Source organism: Mycteria americana, chromosome 2 (genome assembly GCF_035582795.1).
Source record: "Mycteria americana isolate JAX WOST 10 ecotype Jacksonville Zoo and Gardens chromosome 2, USCA_MyAme_1.0, whole genome shotgun sequence".
Taxonomy (NCBI): domain Eukaryota; kingdom Metazoa; phylum Chordata; class Aves; order Ciconiiformes; family Ciconiidae; genus Mycteria; species Mycteria americana.
Genome location: NC_134366.1, coordinates 166,321,694 through 166,347,577, shown reverse-complemented (window position 1 = coordinate 166,347,577; position 25,884 = coordinate 166,321,694). Strand labels below are relative to the sequence as shown.

At 45.7% G+C, this 25,884-nt stretch overlaps 1 protein-coding gene across 1 annotated transcript in view; it reads left to right on the top strand.

Moving 5' to 3' along the window:
- Window positions 1-561: 561 nt before the first annotated feature.
- The window catches only part of KCNQ3 (potassium voltage-gated channel subfamily Q member 3), a 208,846-nt gene continuing 183,523 nt past the window's right edge, over window positions 562-25,884 (top strand). Inside the window, exon 1 of the mRNA XM_075495283.1 lies at window positions 562-908. Within this exon, the coding sequence (XP_075351398.1) occupies window positions 562-908 (347 nt within the window). The remainder of the gene's footprint in view (window positions 909-25,884) is intronic.

The following is a 25,884-nucleotide window of genomic DNA, read 5'->3' as shown; positions in this document are numbered from 1 at the left end:
CGGCCCCAGCGGCGGCTGCTGGGGGCTGGCAACCGGGGGGGCGGGTGGGGGGCAGCCCCGTGGCGGAGGGCCGGCGCCGGTGCCCCACGCACCGTGGATGACTAGACACCCGGGGCTGGGGGAGCGGGGGGCGGGCGCCCGGCTATTTGCTGGCTGCATACAATGGGCCACTCCCTAACGTGAGGGCTTGGGGGGAGGCAGGAGCTGGGAGGAGGAGGAAGAGGAGGCGGGGGGGGGGGGGGAGGAAGGGGCTCGGGCATCGGGCTGGTAAATAAACTCCGCGATGATTTCCCTCCCTTGCGCCGGCCCAGGTGCCCGCCGCGCTCCTGCCTCCCCGCTGCCCGCCGGCGAGGATGACCTGACGGGGATGTGACTGCCTCCCCCCACCCCACCTTTTTTTTCCCCCCCTCCCTCCACAGATATATATATACACATGTATATATATATAACTATATAAAGAAATCGGGGGGGGGGAGGGGCGGGGAGCTCGGATCATGGCCTTGGGGCTCCCGGGGCTGCCGCCGCCGATCTGCAGCTCGCCTCCGGGGCCCGGCGGCGACGATGGGGCTGAAGGCGCGGCGCGGCGCGGCGGGCGGTAGCGCGGCCGGCGGGGCGGCGGCGGCGGCGGCGGCGGGGGGACGGCGAGCGGCGGCGGGCGGCGTTGGCGACCCCGAGCAGGGCTCGCTGGCCCTGGGCACCGGCGCCGACCGCGACGGGACGCTGCTGCTGGAGGGCGGCGGGAAGGAGGAGGGCGGCAAGCGGAGCCCGCCGGGGCTGGGGCTGCTGGCGAAGACCCCCCTGAGCCGCCCGGTGAAGCGGAACCACGCCAAGTACCGCCGCATCCAAACTTTGATCTACGACGCCCTGGAGCGGCCCCGCGGCTGGGCGCTGCTCTATCACGCCTTCGTGTGAGTACGCGGGCGCGCTGCCCCCGCGGAGCGCGGACGGGAGCGCGGAGCGGGAGCGCGGAGCGGGGCTCCCCCGGGGGCGCGTCCCGGGGCGGCGGGGGCTGCCCCGGGGGCTATCCCGAGGGGATGCGCCCGGGGCCACCGTTTTGCTTTCTCATTCTCGGCGGGGAGCTCGCTCCAGCACCGGGAGGGCGGGGGGGGGGGATGGCAGGGGTCTTATTATGGGGTGTGCTGCTGGGTGGGTTTATTTATTTATTTATTTTCTGTCGTCGGGTTTTCCAAAACGAGCAGCTTCCTTTGAGTCCGTGTCTCTCTCCTGTATGTATACTCGCCCTGCCTTGGAGCGGCAAGCCCGAGCCTGTGTCTCTTAGACCCTGGAAAAGGGATGCCAGAAAGACCAAGCTCTGAGCAGTTTTAAGGCTGGAAGTGCTTAAGGGGACACTGCCAGCTTCAGCTCAGCCTAGAGCGTTGCGTGCGGTTCAACTAGCTGTTGTAAACCCCGCGTGAACCGACTCTTTCAATAGTTGAAGGTGTCAAATGAAAACCATCGGGTTTTGGTCCAAGAAGCGTCACCCTGCAGTGCATGAAACCCGAGCATTGCAGCACTGTCAACCAGAAACTTAAACTGGCCACAAGCCAACTGAGGCAAAACAAACCCGTTTTGTGGCCCAAAGGTGACAGGTCAAGTTAATGACCACTCTTTTGCAGTCCTAAAAATTCCGTTCCCTCAAGTTTTCATCAGGAATATCAAAGAAATAAATCTGTTTACAGCGTACAATGGAGTTGGCAGAGTCCTATTAAAATAAATGTGGTTTTTAGTGTTGTGAAGATGTTTGAAAACCCAAGGGATTATCAGTGATCATGGTGCTACTGTTTTTCTTTAATGCTATAACATGTACAAAGCTCTACGTGACAGAGGATTTACGCAGTGATTTCTGAAAATTGGTTTATTTGCCAAAGACAAAGTGCTCTAGGCTGCGTGGTCTGTGAGCCTGGAGCTGGATCTTGGGCAGTCCTGATCATTAGTGTAGTCCTTGCACTTGCAAATAAACACCTTGAGTGTAGGGCTGTGATTTTACCTTCAGGCAAATTTCTCGTTGATGTTTGCAGGGATTTAGCCCTGGGCGAGGAGTAAAAGGCAGCGCTCACTACTGAAGTGCTGCTGTGTACCACTCGCTCGTTGCTGCTCCCCTCTTTTCAGGGTTTTCATAAAGTGTGTCTTGGGACAAAGGCTCCTGCTTTCCAGCTTAATTTCTGTAAAAGTGTGGACACTGGATGTCGTGATATTTTTTCACTTCTTTCGCCCCTTTTTGCCATAGGAAAACTTGTGCTAGCAGGCAGGGAGCGACAGCATTTGGGGTGTATTATGCCGGGAAGGCTCTTTGGTACAGAGCTGGCTGTTCGATCGTGCTCAGCATTGCCTAATGCTGCTTCTCGTTGGGGAGAGCCACGTCTGGACGGAGGGGCACCCGTTCATCCTGCCTTGGTCAACCTTCCCCACACTGCATAAGTGAGGCTTTAGCGCACGCCAGAGCGTTATGAGCACTGGGCATCTCTCTGTTTGTGGACAGCTGTGGCGGCTGGGTCAAGTCCATGCCTGGGCTCACGTCTGGATACAAGCAATAGGACAGTGGATGAGTCTAGAGAGGCTCAGGCGGGCTGAGAGATTCACATTTATTTGCAATGGTGTAAGAATTTCCAAGTTACAACATTCATTTTAGATAGCTTGCTTAGATGTGTGGTTAACCTTAAGATCCTCATGCAATATGGATCTTAGAATGGGAAACAATTCAATATGTTTGTAGGGTTTGATCCTTCTTAGGAGTGGACCTGATGCTGTATGTGGCCAACTTCTCTTTGGTGACTACTCAGTCCTGCAAAACTGAGGTGTGAGTCTGACCTGCTCCCACAGAAGTCACTCACAGTCTTGGTAAGACAACCAGTGCCTAATTCAACATTAATGAAAAAACACTTTTAGGAGTCCTTCATCCTTAAAGGAAGTAAAGTACACGAGTCCTGGTCTGCCAGCCCAGCACAGATATCCCGTCCCTTCCCAGGACACCCAGGGGGACTCAGCAGTCCAAGGCTGCTGTTTGCCACACTGCGTTTCTGTTCAGTCTCAGCTCCTTCAGTAGAAATTGCGGGCTCTTACTTCACTGTAGGATCAAACCCTACAAAAGAAATCTGCCGAAAGTGGTGGAAGAGTGTGCTGAGATCTTGCTGACAGGCTTCAGAGCTTGTTCATGCGACGATGACCTGCTCGAGAGCAGGAGTAGTGCCATGGGGGAAGCAGCACCTAAGTCGATCTCCAGAGTCTTTGTTCTTGCTTTCATATGAATTGTCTTTTAACCTTTTTCCTTCTGAAAAGGAGTCTCTCTCATGTTGGAGGTGCTGCTGTGACACTGCGTAGTGCCATTCCAGCAGTCCCCCAGTGCTTCTTTTCACACTAGAACAGTTTACACTTTCCCTTGGGTAGGTGAGAGATTGCCAGCCTTTCCGTAAAATCTACAAATTTGATGCTGTTTTAATTTTCAAGAAAAGTCCCATTTATCTTAATGACATGTTATACTTTGTCTTAATCTTCTGAGTAACTTTGCAATAAATACGATGCAACCAAAATTAAGAGTAAGAAGGTTGCTCTCATATACAAAAAACTAGAGAATAAACAGCTGAGGGCCAAAAGGGATTGCAGCGCAGGTGGATGTGATGAACTCCTTATAGATCCAAGCATTCAGAGGTATTTAATGAAGAGATGATGCAAAGGACTCCAGTGTTGTGTATACCCCAGGATTTAGGAGGTGGGAAGCTGCTGATGGAAGAGGGTTGCAACTTCCAGGACACGCCGAGGGTGTTGTGTGGGGGCAGGAAGGGGCTTTGCAAAGGGCTTTGCAAAAGCTTTGGATGCCAGAACTTTTAAAAGGGTGGTACAGATGGGATCCCGTTACATCGTACGGTGATGCCCATATGGCTGCAAAGGGGTCATGATCTTTTGTGTATCTCACTGTTATAATGTGCACATAAATAAGGTTTGACGCAGCGCCTGTTGTAAACGCTCACTTTAGTTTAGGTGGGGTTAGATCTACTGAAATGATTCAATCTGTTGAAATAATTCAATGAGAATGCATAAACGTGATCAGACCCTATCAAGCCCTAGGGACAAAGATGCAGGGGAGAAAGGGAGAAATTCCTGATGGCAATTTTAGTGTTCAGCTTTCACTGGTAGAGATTTACGGAGAGCGACATGAGATATTTTCCTTGTGATACTTCCTCCTCCCTTGTTCTGCACAAGTGAGTCTGTCCAAGCCTATCCTTATAGCAAACAGAGAGGTGATTTAGTCCTAAAGAAGCTGACTCTGTTTCCTCCACCATCTGAAAACATTTATTCTCTGGCAGCTCTGCTAGACAGGAGATTTACATAATACCCATGAAGTTCCCCTCTGCCTAGGACACCAGGGTTCACAGACTTTTTGGCAATATCTTAATGGCATAGTTGGTAAGAGAAAATTGATTTTCCCATGAAAAATTTCACCTCTGTAAAGCTAAACTCCTGCTGAATATTTTCAGTAAAAATAAAATAAAAAAAAAATCTAGTTTAAGCTTTGAGGTTTTTAATCTGGAAATGTCTCTTGGGGGTTGCAGGTCAGGCTACAATCTATCCCTGCTCTTTTCTGAGCTAGTCTCCCTGTAGGTGTAACTGCTGTTCCTGTGATGTATTGTATTTTCCTTTCAGTTAGGCAGCGCAATATATCGCAGGAAACCCCTGCGGTTGTGCCTCGTGGGATGTGTACTTTGGCCAGGGAGGCTGGGTCGAGACCTGTTCGCCTCCACGAGCCATCCAAATGCTTTATTTATGCACAGAAGCATAAATGAATTGAAGGAAAAATTGAAAACAAGTAAGATTTTGATTTTCCAATTTATTTTTAATTGTAAGCACAAAATATTTGGTGGATATTGGACAGAATCCAGAAAGGTAACAAAATACAGATCAAGTTTGCAATTGCAATTTGTGGAAAATTTTCAACCTGACTTAAAGAAAAGAGAGGCTGAAGGAGAGGTAGCTAGGAGATATTCCTATTTCCATACCATCCTCTGAGACGACTGCAGCCTTTACTTTCATGGAAAAATAAGATGAGGAAAAGGCTTGGGATTAGATTTTCTTTTTTGGGAAAATGTGCAATATTGGCTGCACTCTGCTGGTGTAGATCACCACGGCGTACCTGCTGATGAGAGAGGGAAACCATGGGGAACACTTGAAAACCCTTCCCTATTTGCCGTGCCTTTCTTTCAATACCACTTAATACCTGGAATAAAAAGAGGAGGCACAGTCATGCGATCCATCAAATCGTCAGTATTTCTGGGAAGCACCGGCGAGCACGTCTTGCATGACTGATTGTGGGTGGGTTGTTTGCGGAAGAGAGGGACTCGGGGAACAGGCTGAAGATTGGGGACTTTCCATAACGTTCCTCTTTGCCCTTCGGGAGATGCTCTGTAAGATGCGCTGATGCACCAGCCTGTGTCAGCCATCTGGGGTGAGATGGGAACAGGCTTGGGGTAAAAAGAAGGGTAAATAGGAATCCTTCCTTGGCCTGTTTGGCATGGACTTGTCTCTAAGTGAGTCCCCGGAGAAGCAGAGCAAGCCTGGTCCATTAGCAAGTGCCCTTTGCTTATGTGTTCGCCAATACGAGTTCTGTTTTAATTATTTATGCTAATTCACCGTAATGCACTGATAAATATTCTGCAGTATACTTTGTAAAAAATAATGAAGTCTTAGTCACTGGAGACCTCACCGCACACCTCTGCTATTGCATCTCCGTCAAGGCTCGTGGAGTCCGCCCTGGGTTTGCGTGTGGTTTAGCGAGATGCGACTGTGTCATCTGAGCTGCTGGGATCAGCCGGCATCGCAGGCTGTGGTCACCGGCTGCCGAAAGCTGGGGTTTGCTGGTAGGAATGAGAAGGGGCAGCAGAGCCTGGGGAAGCCACAGGCTGTATCATATGAGTGGCTTGCGATCCCCAACTGTAGCTTCAGAGTCGCTTCAGCAGCTCGTAGGTGCCCAACGCTTGTTTATGCACCCGAATGACCTCTGAAATTACAGCCGTGGCCCTTGGGTGGCAATAGGTGTGTTTTCACCTACAGCCTCATATCTCCTCGCTAGGGCATCGGTGCCGACAGCGAGACCCACTCCCGCAGCGGGTACCCGTGGGTCGGGTCGGTCAGCCCGCGCGCTCGGTGTTGCCATGGCTACGCTGCTAACTTGCCGAGTTTTGGTGCTGCTCACGCCTGCTCGATGGGCTCGCGGGAGCTGCAGACGCACGGCTGCCTGTAGCGCAGGTGTGTGCCTCAGTGTCCCCAAAACCCCTGGGGACGCAGGTCCCTGAGTGCCCTTCTGCAAGCGCAATCCCCCACTCGCAGCACGCGATGCAGCCTCAGCTGGATGGGCGCCGAGATCCACCACGGCCGGCGATGCACGAGGTAGGGCACGACATGCGGGCGAGCATCGGCGCTGCCAGCGACAGCAAACACTCAGCAGCTGGTCTTTCGATGCTGTCAGCTTGGCCCAGGAATAAGCCCCTCAGAAAGAAGTCGTAGCCCCTGGTGTAATTTCTATAAAACTGAACAGTCCCAGATTTCATCATTTTGATGAGAGGTGATACAGCAAAGCCCCTCCAGCAGCCAGCAAATCATGTCTTTCTTCTTTTTTGAGAAACTTGGTAGTGAAGAGTAGCCTGATGTCAGTGCCACCCCAGCAGTCCTGGAGGCATCGTCAGTGGTAAAGCCCAGGACTAGACTTATTGCAGTATCTCCAGCACAGCAGCTGGGAGTCTGGTTGGAGGTACCACTCGGTTTGTAAAAGCCATCTCAGTTTGTTCTTGTGCCTCTCTTTGCTCCTCGCAGCAAACGTCAGATCATCACGGGGCACAGCAGGGTCTGGACACCTCTGGGTCAGCTGCTGGGTGGAGAGGCCACATGGGTTTTACTTCTTGTTTTAATCTGAGATGGAGATTAGGGAAACGTTTCAAAAATGAGCAGGGAGAGACTTTCCACACCCATTTTTACTCATTTTGGTGCAGAATGTAGAAACATTCAAAGCAAACTTAATGAAAAAAATAGTAACTAAAGACTATGCATATTAACAGCTGGATTAAAAAATCCTCACATATATATAATGCCAACTATATAGCATTGTATGCTTGAGTGTGTGTAAGTGAAGACGCAGGTGCCCCAGCAGTGCCTGCCTCTCCCAAACATCACACCAAAAGCTGCTCACCCGGCATCTTTCTGTTCTTTCTTTGGGTCTCCCTGTCTTCAAACATCACTTGATTAAATCCTCTTTATTCATAGCTTAGCCAATGTACAGACCTGTGCATGTATGTAGAGCACAATTCTGTACTTCTTGGTCAGTAAAAAGTCCTTTCCAGCATTGAGATGTACGTGCAAGGTCAGGTGATGGAATGCATATTCAAGGACAAGGTCTAGACTTGAGTAATTTGGGTCTAATTTAACAGCTGTAAGAAGCTTTCCAAATAAAATCAGTCAAGTGAGTGTTAAGATCATTTATATCTTGTTTAGAAACATAATAGATTGGTGACCTTAGTTATAGCCAGGCAGCTGGGTGGTTGGATACTGCCATGATCAGCCTTGCAAGGCATAAATAAATAATAAAGTTTCTTCTTGTATTTAATAATGCTATATTCTCTTCTTCTAAGTGGAACTTTACGGAAGGAATGGAGCCACAGAGACATTGCATCTGCTATTGCTTCTGGCAGATACTGTATTAAATGGGATAACTTAAATATTAATAGCTTTACAAGGAGTATGGTCCACAAGAGCCATTAAGTATATGCTGCCTTCTGTCTTAGGATGATAGCTGGGAAACTTAGCATTTTCTGTGGAGAGAGGGATGTACCCAGGGATATTTAGGTTCATGGTAGCCTACTTTGGCAAAAGGCACTCTGGGAGAACTTTCAGGCTGGAAATCTGTAAATTGCCTTCCCCAGCCTGAAGCGAGCAAACTACTTAAGGGCATGTTTAACTCGGAGCAAGTGAAAAAGGTCGCACTGATGTCAGGAGGAACCTATCCAAGGTGACACTGAGGTCATCCAAAGCAGAAGAGTGACAGAGATTTGGTGGAAAGCAGCACTGGGTATCATCATCTTCCTCTGCACAACCAACTTGCTTCTCTGCTTGGGCTGCGTGATCCTCCTAAGCTACAGTTCTCCACAGGATCCATCACAGGCCTTCATCCCTCCCATACCTTAACAGCCACCTCTGGTTATAGTCACCAAGATAAAACCTTGCCCTCCTTAGAGGTGCTGCCTTTTACTCATTTGTGTGGGTTTTAAAAACCATGCTGAAGTGGAGTTGCATTATCTCCAACACTGCTAAATCTCAGTTTGGAGAGATGCTGAGACCCTGACATGAGAAGCATCCAGTGTCTCTTGAGGTGGCATGTGCTTTCACTTCCTTCTCCTACATGCATTAATCTTGCCAAAGTCTTTCCTAGTTTACTTTTTCTGGGTTGCTGGTACATGGTAGTGGAGCATTACATGTCCATCGTATGGCAGCGGTAGTGGAGGAATCCTAATCCCGTTTGGGCTGGCTGTTGTCTTTTGCTTCCTTTGACTTTACAGACTTTATTTCATTTTGTAGGTACTTGCATCTTGCTTGTACTCCCTGTTTTCAGAGTTGTTGCCGAGAGCTGTATGGATGTGTTTTGCATTCCTTTGCCAAGCTGTATTAGTTTGTGATTATCATGTTGACTCTCCAGTAGTGTTTTCTAATTCCAGATGCTTTTCATATCTACTTTCTTCTGTCCTCACTGGTGTTTTGATCACCTTCCAGATTAATACCTTGTAATTTTGTTAACATTCAATTTAATTCTTTTTATAGATCATTAAGGAAGCACTTAATAAGACCAGAACTAAGAAAATCCATTCAGCATTTCACTAAATAACAACTTCCCCCCTTCTTGGTTAGTATGATATCGTATGTTATGGCTTTATTTATAGCTCTGAAGCCAGTTTTTAATTTCATGTAATTTCTCCCAGTCATCTGAATTAATACTAGAACTAATTTTATGAGACATTGCACCTATGTCAAAACAGCAAATATTTCCTCATTTCTTTTTGTTCAAACATTGATTGTTGGGCTATGTTTATCTTTTTAGTTCAGTGATATGCATTTAATTGTTATCTTCCCATCTCAGATTTTTCATGCTTTTGACGTGGTAAGTGTGTAGGTCATATAACAAAATAATTCAATGTTCCCAGTGCTGTCCACCACTAGAGTAGAGCTAAAGCAATGCTGAATACTTAAATGCCCCGATCCATCCAAGTCCTAGTTCTTTTATATTTTATAGGAGCCATTAGGTTTGGGTTATACCTAACTTCAGGTGAAGGACAGAGATGTTAATCCTAAACCAGAAGACTCTTACAGGGCATTCCCCACTGACAGTAAATACAGAGAGTCTAAAATTTTCTGTTTTCAGCGGGGATGGAGGAGAAGCAAGTGCAGCTGTTGAGGGACTGATAGTGAAATCCCCAGAGCACACGGTGGGGAGCTGCCCACCAGGCTCTCAGCGGTGCAGCATCAGCTCTGCTTATCTTTGTTCCCCTCCTGCCTCTCCATGCACCACTCAGAGCATTTATGAGGAGGGATTACACCCTGAGGAGGGAAAGTCAAGAGCAGCTGATTGAAATTGCAGGGGAATTAATTTAGGAAGGTAATTACAAGAACTGGAATTTGCTCTTCTACCTTTGCTAACACTGCTGCTCTTGTGAGACGTGCTGGAAGAATTTCAATGCACACAACTGGCCGAGGCTCCCTGAGCAGACCTCAGACACCATCTGCGCAGTGGCACCGGATGCGTAGGGCCACGGCTCAGGACCATCCTTACACTGCAGATATGGCAGCAGCTTTTCTCATGCCTAGAGTAGTCATTAACCACGTCCAGACTAATCGGCAAAGCCGTGCCGCGGCAGTTCCCGAGCAGTGGCACACACTGGCCAATAACACAACATTGCCGGGGGACCCGTGCCATGGTTTTAGTCTGAAACAACTAAATGACTGGGCACAGATCAAGTGTTGCTGCAGACCTGGGGTCACTCCCAGTAGGAGTCTGCGTGTTGCTCCTGCTTCGGAGGCAAGTGAGGTCAGTGATATGGACGCTGGTCACGCCAGCTGGCCTCATGGACAGAGAGCAGGACTGAGCACCTTTGGGTTACTAGAACATGACGACATAATCGTTGTATGTGAGACCTTACCAGTTTGAGGGTATCCTCCTGGGTCTATGCAAAAAGCCACTTTGCTTTGGGATAAGACCCTTCACTTAGATAAAGACCCAAGAAATCTTCCCCTGCTGAAATAATACAGATTTCACCCTATGTGTGTGTCCAATAATACATTTTATTTTCTATACCCTTTCCTCTTCCTGTTCATGGGACTTTGTCAAGGCTTTTGCCTTTTCTGTTTCAACACTCCTTGTGCTGATCAAACTCCCATGGAAGTTCAAATACTTCACCCCCACACCTTGGCATATTAACAAAAGAATAATTTTTTGTGGTACTAATCCAGGAGGAAGAGCCCACTGAGCATTCATTACCAAACCTGTTACGATGTGTGTAAAACACAGGAGAAGATATTACTAGATGTGTTGTTGCTGGTATTTGGGCATTTCTCCCGATTTTGTCTCACTTGTTATTGTAGATGTTGCTCCATTACCTTGTCAGTCCTGGGTGCAATGCCACTGCGCAGAGGTGGGGTCTGGCAGCCGCATGCTCATGGCAGTTTCTGCTCTCAGAATATGGCATTATCACCTAGTGCATTCTCAAATACGCTACTCTCTTCATTGCTAAATTACTGAAAACAACTGGATTTCCCTGCTTTTCCTCAGGGCTTGAGAGGCTGTCTCTCAACATTCACAATGGGATCCATCCATCTAGCGCCTTATCGGAGGTAGCTGTCTGGACTCCTTTTATAGCTGCTGAAGAAAAACAGGAAATAGAAATTTCTGGAGTGCAATTAATCTCATCCTAAAGACGATTCTAAATTAGGTGAGATTAATCACCTCTTGCAGTGCCTGAAACTTTTCACTGACTACAAAGGAGATCTTGGGTGACTAACTTGAATTTAGGTATCTACACTGAAAACACCCGAGGGATGGAAAACTTTTTGCCTGACCTGAGAGGCGGGACTCAAAGCCACATTAAGGTAACTAAATTTAGATATGTTCATGTACGGTTCTGTGTGTGCAATAGGTATTTAAGTCCTCTTTATAGTCAGTGGAGATCTAGTCAATACAGTTAATAGATTTTATGGTGCGATTCATCCAACCAGATGTAGGGGTCTGCTTTACAGGGAGATAAATCACAGCTTCAGCTCCATTGAGCAACTCTCCATTGTCTATAGCAGGAGCTGAGGTGACTTGATGTCTGGTAAATGTCTGCAGTAAAAGCCAATTTCAGACAGATAAGTCCTACCTCTAAAGGTAAGAGGAATATGACTCTTATTATTACATAGGCTTTTATTAATATTAGGCTCAACATAAAATTCTAATTCCTTTTTCTCAAGAGCTGTGCATATGTGGCTGCTTATTATCGCAGGCCATGACAGGCCTACAGTCATCCTCAACATTACGCCAAAAAAACCCATGATGGTGTGGTTGATGTCCTCAGTTTCATCATCCTGCTGCTGATTTCAGGAGCTTTAAGATCTTTCCCTAGTTGGGATTCTTGACTTTACCTTTCCACCTTCCTTTTGTTCTCTGGTTTGCTATGGGGTCTATCTCCCAGAGCCCTCCCATAAATTTGCTCTTGATTTATAATCATAATTGCAGTTGATCTTGAGGTCATGCTCAAATCCAGACTTAACTACATCTTGTACTGAGCTTCAAATCCAAGGACTGTGATTGACTCTATTTTCCCTCCGTCTTCTTGTGGCCATTCGGGATTTACCTGGGCATAGGAGTTACTGTGGTGGGAGTTTGCCAGCAGCAGTCCTGCTTTTTCCTGTTCCTGAATTTGTGTCCATTTGCATTGCTCCTCCTGTCTCCACCACTCAAAATTAGCTTCCCAAATCAATGAACAGACAACACTGCTTTTTAGAAGGTGTCTTTTAGGGACCAAAACCCACTTTGTGAGTGGCTTGGACATTGTCCTTATGAAGCCTGTAACAAATGTAGAAGGTCAATTTGAATGGCCTGGGCTGAATGAGGATGATTGTGGTGGTCATTCATAGGCTTAGACTGTTTTTTATGGGCTATATTTTTCTCTGTAAAGCTGGAGACGTTGTAGATATGTAAGCACCATTCAGTATTTTAGAGAGCATACTCACTTCCATACACCAGCTGAATCAGTAAACTAGCATAATTGAACCTAATGCTGAAATCATCAGAGAACTGTACAAAATTTGAATGCATGAAAACGCCCTGACATAAAGAAGCGTCTTTGGGTGGTGGTGTATTTCTTTAACAGCTGCTAGTTTGTGTTTTGCTTATTTTTGCAGAAATACTGAGCCAGCAACCTCTTTTAGTCATGTCAGTGCAAATGTAGAGTAAATCTATTAAAGTTAGAAGAACAATTGGATTTGGCTGCTGTACCGCAAGCTTGTTCTGGACCCACTACAAAATCTTTTCATTTTTTACTGATATTCTGCTAGTGCCAGAAGCCAAGGTCAAGATCCTGCACCTCTGGTGAGGTACTTCCCTGCCACAACAAACTTGCCCTCCCAATAAGGTAAGGCAGCTTGAGGAATGGGGTAGATAGGCGAGATGGCGATCCCCTGGCAAGATAACAAGTGAGCACCAACCTGTCCCAGAGCTGCCAGTACTCACACCTTGGTGGTCGCGGTTTGTTTCCTTCACGTTGGGAGCTGGCTTATATAAGCATGGAGTCTTTCCTTCCCTCCCTGCTTCCCAAAGCCGAGAGAGGATTTTTCCTCCCTCATAAATGCAGTTATTTACTTAATAAATAAAGTTATTTAGTTAACACATACAGTGCAGATAAGCTGGGGAAGCTGAGCAAGTAAAGCATCATCTTTCTGCCCATTTCTTGGTGTATGTCGTGTCTGATGTTGGGGCTGTAGGAGGGAGCTGACAATTGCAATCATAAAACCATTTAGTTTGGAAGGGTTTAGAGGTCTCCAGTCCAATCTGCAGAGCAGGGCTAACTTCAAAGTCAAATCAGGTTGCTCAGGGCTGTGTCCGGTTAAGTTCTGTGCATCTCCAAGATTTGAACTACTTTATATAGTGAGCAGTGATAGATTTGGTTGCACTTCACAGAATATGTTGTTTTACGCATTTCTCATAATGAGCAGACTTCTAGGCCCAGAGTCATGGAGAGTCTTCTTCCCTCCCCACTCCATTCAATCCTGAATATGCATGGACAGAAGTGAGATGTAACATCTGGACAGAGATGCTGGGCAGGTCAGCACACTGTGGAGGAAACTATCCTCATATTAACCACAAAGCTGCTTGCTGGTAGGCTAACTAGCACCGATGTTGTCTATGTTTGGAGTACTGACACTGGGTAATCTTTAGTGTGATCAGTAGAGTTCATGGAAAATAAGAAACCTTTCCCAATGACTTCTCAATTTTTTTACTGACGTTGTCATAATTTGACATTTCCACCAATTTTTTCTCTTTCAGAAGAATCATTCAGTCTTCGGTAATTTGTCTCTACTCTACGATTCCTCCTGTCTCCCATCTCTTTCTTCCTGTCCCTTCCCCACTCAATCCCATCTTCTCTGCTTCTTTTGGTGGCATTAATCACCTCACTGCTGAAGGCACCCATCACTGGATCATCCAGCTGTGCTTTTTGTGCGACGCCTTATCCTTTCATACTTTATGTCACTATGACAGTAGAGTGCAGTCTGACTTAAATTCAGTTGACCTAAGTGCTGATAGCAGGTCGATGGAGCTGACATGACAATTTGTCTCTTACCCAGACATAGCTGTATTTACCTTTTGGTCCTTTTAATACTTTTTGTAACTTACTGGACTTTGACATTGAGTTGACCTATGTCAGCATTAAGATTGTGCCTCGAATTCCCTCAGAGTAGGGACTCAATAGGAATTACTTTGTCCATATGGTGCAAGGTAGTTTAGGTGCAGGAATTCTCTCTGAATCACCTTGTGTTTCATCATCGTTAGTGTTTCTTTTTTGGTTGCACAGCTCCCTGACGTTGAATTTGGCATCCGGCGGTGAGGTACTCCCTCTGGACCAGCCTGTGACTTTGGGCACAGCCCAAAGTTAGAGTCCTTACGCAAACATCATCACTGTAGGAGGAGCTCTTAGAGTTGTTGCGATTCAGACCCACACAATTCTGAGTCACTGCTCCTGATCACTCTTTGCTCTAGGGGTGATGGTAGTGTTAGGGAAAGAGTGATTTATTGATGACCTGTGTAGGTAACAGATTTCTTGCGGTGACTCAGCTGTTCTCTCCAGGAAGAGGGAACGTGAAGTGGAGGTGGACACCCATCTCTCTTCCCAGAAAGGGTACAAACTGAGCTAATATCTGTCCCTTGAGTTTTCCCACATTCCTGGTCTCAGTGGTAAGGAGGAAGGGGTTTAGGAGGACCACTTACAGGCCAATCCAAGACTTGCGTGCTACTTCATACACAGCCTGAACCACACCTGCAGCCATTGCTCCCAGAGTCGAGATGATAATACAAGGTAATGGTTTGCAGCTCCGTTTGCTGCCAGTGTTGATAACCAAGAAAAATAAAGGGTGGGAGCTCCTGATGTAACAATAAACAGACAGCAACTTTCTCTAGCGAGTGAGCATATAGGCAGGACTGAACGCTGTGAATCTGTGAATTACCACATTCCCCAGCAAATGGGATGAGAACACAACATTGCTTCCAGAGACCAAAGCAGGACATTATCACCTCCAAAGCAACTTTTTGCTGGAGAGCGTAGAAAAGCTCTTCTGTTATAGAGTAACGTCTTACAGTTTTCTGGAAACAGTAACTCTAAAGAAAACATTATTAGGATGAGTGAAGAGATTTTGGGCAGATGGAAATGCGTCAGTGCTCGTCTTCATTGGCGGTGCTCGTTTTCACTTATTCTATCATGAGTTAATTTCCAAGCAACTTGGAGTAGATAATGTGTTTATAAGCATTAATCTGAGTGTTCCATCAGTGTTTGTTCCAGGCTATGAAGACTGGGAGTTTCTGTTATAGTGGAGGGCTTTTTAATTGCATAAATGATGATATGGCAATGGTTGGAAGATGATGCAAGATAAATTCAGGCTATAGATAACGTATAATAGGGGAGCAGAAATCTGCTGGAAGAATTTGTGCAAGAAATTATCAATTTTCCACTTGTCATTTTTAAACCAAACTTGGAGAATTTTCCAAAAGACAGCCGTAAGCTGTAGCTTAGCTGCAAAATACGAGCTTAAATCAACAATTCTGTGTATTCTTGACTGGTGATTAAGCAGGACTTTGAGTTATAACTAGGAATATGTTGGTTTTGGTTTTGTTTTATTTTAACAACAGATAAGCAAACGAGTGATGAAGTAATTCAGGAAAAAGAGATTCACTTGTTTCTTAACTGGATTGTTAACATCATAATGTAACATAGCATAAGTAGTAGCAGTAATAGTAATTGGGCTGGGATTCTTAGGACTAAATGTAGGTGTCTTCCCTGTAAATGTCCAGATGTTGCCAAGTCATTTCAGTCTCCTCAGTTGCCAGTATAGACCACTGCTATAGGAGTATTGGTGATTGTTCAACTCATCCTGAAGTAAATGATGACACTGATAAATCACATCCTGATCACCAGGGATGATACCAAATAAATACATCTCCCTTGACTGTAGTGGGAGCTTCAATACATGGCTTAGATGTAGGCACCTACATTATAAACACTAACTTTAAGTGAGATGAATCTCATCCTAATCGCATTGTTGAAGGTCTTACGGGGATAATAACTTTACAAAGTAGTCGAAGATGATCAGAGGGCTGGAGCACCTCTCCTATGAAGACAGGCTGAGAGAGTTGGCATTGTTCAGCCTGGAGAAGAGAAGGCTCTGGGGAGACCTTATAGCAGCCTTCCAGTACCTGAAGGGGGCCTACAAGAAAGCTGGGGAGGGACTTTTTACAAGGGCATGTGGTGATAGCACAAGGCGTAATGGCTTTAAACTGAGAGAGGGTAGATTGAGATTAGATATAGGGAAGAAATTCTTCACTATGAGGGTGGTGAGGCACTGGAAGAGGTTGCCCAGAGAAGTTGTGGATGCCCCCTCCCTGGAAGTGTTCAAGGCCAGGTTGGATGGGGCTTTGACCAGCCTGGTCTAGTGGAAGGTGTCCTTGCCCATGACAGGGGGGTTGGAACTAGATGATCTTTAACATCCCTTCCAACCCAAACCATTCTATGATTCTATAATACTCTGGACAAGAGGTTAAAACAGAGCAATCCTTTTTGGCCTTAAGATAACTGCTCCAAACATTAAAATCTCATACAATCTGGAACACCTTTCTCAGAGCACGTAAATAAATGAACAAAGACCACCAAATTTCTGCAGCATTGGATTCTGAATCAGTCTTGTACATAACTCTTGTTATTATGCCTCTTAGGTTCACCTCATGTTCCTATGGGATTCTGCTGACATCGCCGAGGCTTCATGTGCATGCAGAAACCAAAGCTTGTGTAGCATAGCTTTGCAGGACTGGGGTCAGAAATTGTTGCTGGTGTCTCTGGGCAGTGTAGTCCCTACACTGATATCCAAATAATAATTGCCAAAATGTGGGGATTTTTTGTCTGTAAAGGGCCCCAAGTCAATGTGATCCTCTCCAGAGCACAAATATCTAGCTGTATCTCTGAGTTGTTTAAGAAAGTAATTACAGTACGGTCATTCCTTCAGAGCTGTCAGCTCTGTTGATGAGTGGGATGTAATTTTTTGGGTGTCCATGCAATCTTTTTGCCACTGATCCTGCAAGGAGAACAGATGGACCTGTCTAGTTTCCGCCTTGTCCAGAGGAAAAAAAGAATGGTTTTCAGCCCACTTGGTTAAAAAAAAAAGGGGGGGGGGGAATAAGCAATAAGGCCAATGTTTTTTTAGAGTGAGGTAAGAGCAGCAATGGTGCAGGGAAGAAGCCAGCAGCTGTGAATGCAGTTCCAGTGACGATGATAAACCAGCAGCTGAGCTGGAGAAAGAGGCAAGGGAGATGTTGGAAATAAAGCTGCAAAAGGGAGAAGGAAGAGGAGTAACTGTGCTGTGAGAGGTAAAACAGAAGGAGGAGGGGAATTAAGGCTACACTTGCAGGTGAACATGTTAGGAGCTATTTAATGAAGGTGCTGCTTGTATAGAGAAAACAACTTAATTGCCCTCCTGGTGCTTTGGTGCCTGATTCAGGGAAGTTGCCTATTTTCCTCTGATTGCAAAATGTCTTCAGTGTAAAACTTGTTGTTGCTGTTGGCCTACATGGGAAACCCCGTGTGCTCTGGGTGGACTGAGGGCAAGCCCAAGACCTGGTCAGCAATGAGGTGTCTTGGCCAGGTAGTGGTGGAAAATAGCTGTTTGTTGCTTGAGCTATTCCTGCTCTGCGGGCAGCCAGGGGACCGTGATTTCTGAGGTGTATCCATCTTCTTCGTGCATGTCACGGTTGTCATCTTCACTTGGCAGCACAGAGCTATGAGTTACGCGCTGGCACCTGAACAGCAGGAGGGGAGAGTTAAACTTCATTTGTTATTTTAGTGCAGAGCACAACCCTCAGAGCTGAAATCCAAGGACAGTGTGCTTTGTGGCAATTTGGGGCTGATCCTGGGGCAGCGAAGCTCCCTCTCTCCCCTACACACTTGTGGTTTATCTGCAAATCCTGAAGAAGGTCTACAGGATAAAGAGGGAGACTAAAGGAGCAACATATTCGAGGCATGTTAAATGTAGCTTCACGGGGAAGAAAGAGGAATAGCTTCGTCTACTCTTGAGCTATAAAAAGGGATGCCAATGAGACACAAGGCAGGTTACACTTCTGCTTAAACACTCTAAGGAGCAGTCTCCCTCTTACCTCAAATAACAACCACGCAGGAATATCTATAAAGAGAAAGCAAGCTTAGAGCTTCTACCCCTTGATCCAGAAGCATGGCAATGATGCCATCACAGTTAGTCCTCACTGTGCAGCAGTGTGATGGTTTAGAAAAGGTTAACAAGCAACCGTTTGGCCTCCTCTCTCCTTGACGGGGCTCTAGCGTTGAGTGGCGTAGCCCTGGAGAGATGCCATCTGCCACTCTTCCAGCACGGGAAAGCAGCCTCATGCCGAATCAGGCCTGAAAACGTGTCTGCTTTAAACATTGCTGGTCGAAATGACTACCTTTGAGGGGATTGTCTTTACCAATTGGATTGTGGTTCTTCAGGCTGGTACCACGTGGTCAGGTTTTCCAGCTTTTCTCTATAACAATGAAGCAAAAATTCTACTTTTTGTTTCTTTTTTTTTGTTTTTAAGGGAAGCTGTGTCTGTCATGATGTATCCTGACTCCACAGTCTGGGGGATTAAGAGAAACAACAGTAAGCCTAAGAGTTTGCGGCACTGTGAAAGGCACATAAGTGGGGTGACAATTTTAGCTGTTCTCTCTGTTCTCATGGCCTGACAGCGCTTCTCTTCCATAAGTTTCTTTACTTCTGAGACTCATGTAACGTCTTACCCTGCAACATGGTATCACGGTGCAAGACCTTTTGTAATTCTCTCTTTATGGTTTTATATCATCTACAGGACATTCCCTGCAGGTTGGTGGTTTGTGGTTTTTTTTTTTTTTTAAGATTGGGCAGAGGAAAGTCACTGGCCTTGTTCTGAGTCAGCAAATCTAGCATAAAATCAGGCTTTTAGTTGGAGATTAATCTTCACGTCATGGCACCTTTTTTAAGCCCCTGAATCATTTTTAGTGGAGCTAAGGAAATTATTAGCAGTGTGCAGTATATGATAAACTGAAATGAATGGGAGGTGAACGTGACGGCAAAGATTATGTCTGACATACCTATGAATGTGAGTTTGAAATGGCATGGGACCACACAGTCACCACAGCTCGTATTCCTATTTGGATGCAGTAAGTGCCTTTTTACTAACCCAGAAATTATTTATAATGTATTTATACACACTATAGAAGTAACTTCAGGGACAAACAGAGATGAAAGCTCTTTGGGCTACGCATCCTTGTACCTCCCAGAGTACCCTAGGCTCCTTCTAGCACTTTTAGGTCCCATCACATTGCTTCCATAAAACCTCCAACCTTCTCCTGAGAAGCTGGTGAGATGCAGACACACCTGACATCCTCAGCGAGATGCAGTCCACCCTGCCCAGCTGTGTCTCGTGTGCGGTGCGCTGCCCATACACTGCACAGAGGATCCTTGTCCCAAGACATGTCCAAGTTCGTACATAACAAGACATGGAAAACGACTATGATTACCAGCTGGGGCAGGTGTAATTTAACAAGAAAACAGTTATGATTACTGTAATAATCAGTAGTCTCAATGCTCCAGTATTATTAGTGTTCTGCATGCGTGGCACAGAGACAAGCCTCTTGCAAGGGAAGACTGGAAGGAGCGTAGCGCTGGATGTGCTGATTCTCACAGACTGCTCCTTCCTTGCGCAGGGGACAGAGAGTGAAAAGGAGAGTGTGAAAAAAATGGACTACTAAGTAGGAGAAGTTGGTATCACTGGTGGAAAGAGAGTGGTATCACTCCAGGGATAGCAATGGTTCAACACTCGTAAATGTTCTCTGAGAACTGGGGTTTCAGCCCTTCGTGGTGTGTTCTGGCAAGACATTGGGAATTAAAAGTCAGGGACCACTGAAGAGGCAGTTCCCTCTAACTGTCCTTGAAATGATACACAAAAGCCATCCCCAAGCTGACTGCTTGCTAACGGTGTCTTTGGTTATGCCACAGATTAAATGACTTCCTTAGGGTACCTCTGCTTTGTCACGGTTCCTGAGAAGGTGGACTCCAAACCGAGGTGGGGCTCATTGGTAGCGAAAGGTGTGGACACATAAATTTGTTGCTTATGCTGTAGTCACTCCCAGGGAGAGAAGGCAAACCAACTAAAGGCTGTCATGTTTCACGGCTGCTACTTCAGCTTCTTTTATGCCAATTCAACTCACCAGGGATGAAGGAGCAGCTGATTTCTGGACTTGAGGGCTATTCCACTCATAGTGCTGGAGAGAGTGGGGTAAAAGAGTGATGGCATTCATCCAAGAACATACATTGTTTTATGGCTGGTGTCTCATACATGGTCATGCCACTGGCTGTACTCCTATGCAGCTGGCTGCTCATACACAGCATGGGACGGATGGAGCGTTTGCGTCTGGTACGCTTGTTTGCCAGGGCCAGCTGGGTTTGTGTTTCTGACCAGTCTGGAGGTCTCAACCATCTTCATTCTCAAACCATGCTTTTCAGCCACATCTCACTCAGATTCATATACAAGCTCCAGGTGGGTTAGGAAGATTTATTTAATTCACTTACCTGAACTCTGCTGTTCTCTCATGTTTCCCTGGGCCTACTGACACTGGGGGAACTGAAGAATTTAGGAAACACAGCCTATGTGCATCCTCTGCCCCTACCTGTGGTCTGTCTCATCTCTGCCCTTCCTGGATGGCAGTGGCCCATCTTTGATGGAAATGCAGAGAATTTAGGGAAGCTAAGGATTTAGGATTTAGGAATATTTAGGATCTCTCTCAGCCAGAAGAGAGAATTGTGTAACACTGAGATTTTCTTCCTCTTCTGGGCCACCATGAGTTGGTGAGCTATAGCATTTCCTGGCAGCTGCTGCTGCGTTTTGGGAGATATATGGGCTGAATCCTATGCTCAGATCTCAAGGTGGGTTGTGATCCTTCTGATGGCAAGTGCTCAGCTCATGTATGTTGTTTATGTTGTTGATTTATGCAGATAGCCTGCGGTTGGCTTTGTTTCTGGCAATGCTGGAAAGCAAAGCCTGTTTTCGTGTGTCTGGATCCCATATGTGGTGCTGCTGTGTGCAGGCAATGTGGGCAGTATTTACACAGGTGCTGGGTTACACCTGCCTGTCTAGCTCTCGCAGGCAGCAATCTGCATCTTCTCAACAAGCGAGTCTTGTTGCGAGCTGTCTGTCTTAGCTGGGGAGGAAAGCTACAGTGAGGAGAGATGGACCAGAAGGGCTGGCAAGGGAAGGCAGTGGATTGATTTTGTAACTTCAAGGGCCAAAACTTGTTACAGAGGGATGACACTGATAATTGGGATATGGAGGGTCAATGGCTGAACTTTGCTAATTTTTCAGTAATTAGGGGAGGGGGAGCAAGCAAGGAAAATGGAAGGCCAGTTCATCAGAAGTAGGACTTTAATTAAAATGTTTGTGTTGCACCAGCAGCAAGAACCTGGTTACAGTCTGTGGTCTCACTGGGCTAAAAGCTGTTCAGACTCAGAATAACAAACTGGTCTTTGCCCCAAAGACCTTACAAATTCAGTGTAATAGAGGAATTAACAGGTGGATCCAGAGGAAGAGGGATGAAACAAGAACCATTGGCAGTACTCCCAGTTTGCCCTCAGTATAAACTGTTAATAATATTGTATATGCCACAGGAATGGATACTGTGAAGAAAGGCTATTAGAAAAGTCAGTGAGGTAGCTTCATGCGTCTTTGCATCTTCCAGCTTACGCCAGTGCAACTAATGCATTTGGGGTGTGTGCAATAAAGATCTGACACGGGATCAATAAGGGTCGGCACAGATCTGGGAGAAACTGCTGTTCCCAGCAAGAAGCAAGAGAAAGCACAGGAGGAGTCATGACTCAGGGGTACATTTCTCAGTCAAGATGGTCTCCTAGCATTTGGGCTGAGCTCTGGCATCAGCGCTGAAGCCCAGCCCTTAACCGTAAAGCTTTCCTAAGGACAGTGTGCTGTGCTTTGCAAAACATAGTGGAGTGCTCCTTAGTGGGGCACCTCTGTTCAGTGTCTGCTCCTCAGTCTTAGCTGTGAAGTACGGGGAGATCCTGGATGAACCTTGCAGAGCTCTGAAGATCTCGCTTCATTAGCGTACAAATTAGCACTTTCTGCTGTAAGATATTTGTTGTGTCTCAGGAAAAAAAAAAAATTGAGTCCCAGTACCTCTCTCGATTCAGCTGCAGATAGTTTTTCCAGAAGGATCCTTGTCTAGTCTGTTAACGCATAGGAGGTTATCATTGACAACATGAATGGAAGGAAAAATGAGTTAGCAGCTCTGAATAGCACGTTGAAGGGCTCTCAGAAGAAACAGTGGCATTGCCATGTATCATAAGCTGAGCTGGAAGTTGGCTGGATCTTCTGGTGAAGGTGAAGTGAACTAAGAAATGAACTTGCTGCAGAGGCTTGTACTGCATAAATGCCCAAACCATGTTTCTGGCGAAGCCATAAGACATTCTGCCTATCAGCACCTTTCAGTGTTGTGTCCTTTGGCTTTGTAGTCTGACTGCCACGGGGAGGAGCAGAGGTTGGAAATCAGAATTATCAGTGTGCAACTAATTTTAGAAATGCCAATATGGCACACCACTGCTCACTGGTTTATTTAAATCTCTGGCTAGAAAATTGCTGGTTGTGGAGGAATAAATAAAGAGAGCTTATTCTGGAGACAACAGTTGAAAAACATTAAAAGTGAGCTGGATAAAATGTCTTTTAGATTTCCATCATTTCTTGTAGTAGTTAGCTATTAAAAAACCAAACAACTCCCTCCAAAAAAGCCCAAAAGGCTTCCAAGGTACAGAAAGCTTTTATGCCACACTTCTGACTTGGCAAACTGAAAACGTACCAGGAGAACCTGCTCAATGTATCTACATATGGCTTTAACTTGGAAGGGTAACCATTTTAAATGTCACCATTGATTTCACAAATGACTCTACTGGTGTTGAACAATGTGGCTGGATAACACACATATTATAAACAAGAAAAATCTGTTTGTTTTTTTTTTCTCCATTGTGGTGTGTTAAGGCAGTGTCATTAAAACAGCCATTATCCTCCACTTCTAAACATAATGTGGGTAAAAGTTTCCAGGACTATAGTACAATGCTAATATCTCACCATGGACAGTACCTATCAAACTTATTTCCTGTCGTATAATGTACTTGTACAGGCACTGTCACTGATAGAAACAGGGACATTCCTGAAAACTCAGAATCACAGAATCACAGAATCGTATAGGTTGGAAAAGACCTTTAAGATCATCCAGTCCAACCATAAACCTAACACTGCCAAGACCACCACTACACCATGTCCCTAAGCACCTCATCCAAACGTCCTTTAAATACCTCCAGGGATGGCGACTCAACCACTTCCCTGGGCAGCCTCTTCCAATGCTTGAGAACCCTTTCAGTGAAGAAAAATTTCCTAATATCCAGCCTAAACCTCCCCTGGCTCAACTTGAGGCCATTCCCTCTTGTCCTATCACTTGTTACCTGGGAGAAGAGACCGACCCCCACCTCTCTACAACCTCCTTTCAGGTAGTTGTAGAGAGCGATAAGGTCTCCCCTCAGCCTCCTTTTCTCCAGGCTAAACAACCCCAGTTCCCTCAGCCGCTCCTCATCAGACTTCTGCTCCAGACCCTTCACCAGCTTCGTTGCCCTTCTCTGGACACGCTCCAGCACCTCAATGTCTCTCTTGTAGTGAGGGGCCCAACACTGAACACAGTATTCGAGGTGCGGCCTCACCAGTGCTGAGTACAGGGGGACAATCACTTCCCTAAACTCGCAGACCTGCAAGGCACAGACTCAGCCCTTTACGCCTCAGAAGGGAGAAGTGTTTCCAGGTTGTCATCATCTCCCCTTACACACTTCTTTTAATCTCCTCTACCTATTCATAGGACTGTATTACGGTCACTCTCGGACCCCTTTCTGGCTGTGGCGAGTGCAGGGGATATGACGGCTGAGCCAAAGCAGGGGCATGGTCCCTCTAAGCAGTGCCACGTCCGTGGAGCACCTTGCTGTGGCTCCTGTGCTTGCAACCCTACTTGCCCACCGTGGGTGTCTGATGCAACCCAGGGCAGTGCTTCCTTATAAGCGACTTCTGTTTGACAGGATGGTTAATTTAATGGCACTGTTGCCATGGCATGAAGAGCTGAATGGGTGGTTATGTGAATGGTGAGGATTTGCTAGCTGTTTCCACTGTAGGTGATGTAAGCCTCCAATGCAAAGAATATTTTACCCAGAATTTTTATTTTCTGCTTAAAGTTGTCACTGCTTTTTCAAACATAATATTTTCTATAAATTGATTTTTTCTGGATAAGGTGTTTTCTTGGGCATGAGGTGTTTTTTTTGGGGGGGGGATCTTTCCTTGCTCTTTTAGATGGCATAAATCCTTTGATATATGAGCACCTAAATTCAGTGTAAAGTAGAATATTGTTAGCAAAAGAGGTTGATAATCCAAACTTACTAGACTACCTGGGGAACAGTATTGAGAACAAATTGTGGTTACCAGAGAGAGGGAGAGGAGAGCACGTAATGGAGCACATATCTTTCACTGTTGTGAACTGAGTGATTACCAGGCAGGTAGAGGCTGGAAACAATTGACTATAATTGGTCTGTTGGGATTTTAATAAAACCTTTAAAGCAATTAAAATGCTTTTATTGAAAACAGATTTGGGCATCTTTTCTAAGGAGGTCTTAACTGTAACTGCTGTTTTAAATGTTAATTATGGTTTTGTGCAACGTCTCTTCGCAGCAAGCGATATCGGTGTGGTGTGCTCTGCAGTCAGGACTGGATCCCGCGGCAGAGAGGAGATCTGGTGTAGTCAGCCCTGTGCCTGTGAGATCACTGCCCTTTGGAGCACGTGGTTCCCCTGTGGTTCCTTCTTGTCCATGTCCATGTCCATGCCCATGCCCGTGCCCATGTCCATGCCCATGCCCATGTCCATGCCCATGCCCATGTCCTTCTTGAAATTCGGACAGCTCCGGAACGATTTGTAAACCCCTTCTGCAGACTCTTTGGGGTATCTACCATGTGTAGGGATGCAAGGGATCTGTGGGTATGCTGTGTCATGTGAGGGAGGACTATTTATAGCCAGGAAAGCTGAAACGGTAGGTATTGAAAATAAGCAGATTATATAAAGATCAGTCAAATATTCCAGTTTTCCTCTAGATTATAAAACAGCCTTTGTTAAAATAGAAAGGCACAGTCTTCAACATGTATTTTGCTGGCATTGCCTGTATCTTAGTGTTTGGAGAAAGCACAGGGATCCTTCTACAAATATTAGTTTCATAGGTGGTGTTGCTAGCACCTATTTAGGAGTTAAAAGTTGCAAAGCCATTTCCAAACAAATCTTTCTTTTGTATGTGCTCCTAATTAGAAAAAAAAAATCCCTTTAGACCTATAGTGTCTCTATTTTATCACCATTAGGCAAACACACTTTAAAAGAAATTTCAACACATTTGTTTATTGAATTATGAATTACAGATGACCTGGCTATCTTTCAAAAACTGTCTCTTAGTGGTGTTGACTCCCAGTTTCAGTACAGATCCCAAGATACTTGCAGTGTTCCTTGCAGTCCTAACCACAAGAGCCCTTTTGTGATAATTATAGCAGCTTTTTACGTATATGCTAATCTTCTTTATTTATTCTTTTTGCCTTTGGAAGGTTTACATTTCCAAGCAGCCACAGAGACATATGTATAAGCTTTCCAAGATAGAAAACTGGGAAATGAATACTTCCAGATCTCTCAAATATGCTTTTTTTTAAAAAAAAACTTTGATAAAAAAGAAATCATAATCTTCTCATTTCTCCTGGGGACTCAGTTCTGATTTTGCCGGTGAAGGGCTGCTGCTATTGTATCTTTCCAGAAGAGCAAAAATGCAGAAGTTTTTTGAAACATAACAGGTTCATAGTCTAAAAAAAATGGTGTGGGTGAGATTATGAGGGCAGAAGGAGAAATAGTTGATGTAGTTAAGTGGAAAAAGTGACAAGTCTGTTCAGTAGATATTGTGCGAGACAATATCCCATTTACTTGTGTGATATTACGGCAGCACCTGGCAAGTGTCCTGGTGAATGAGGACTGC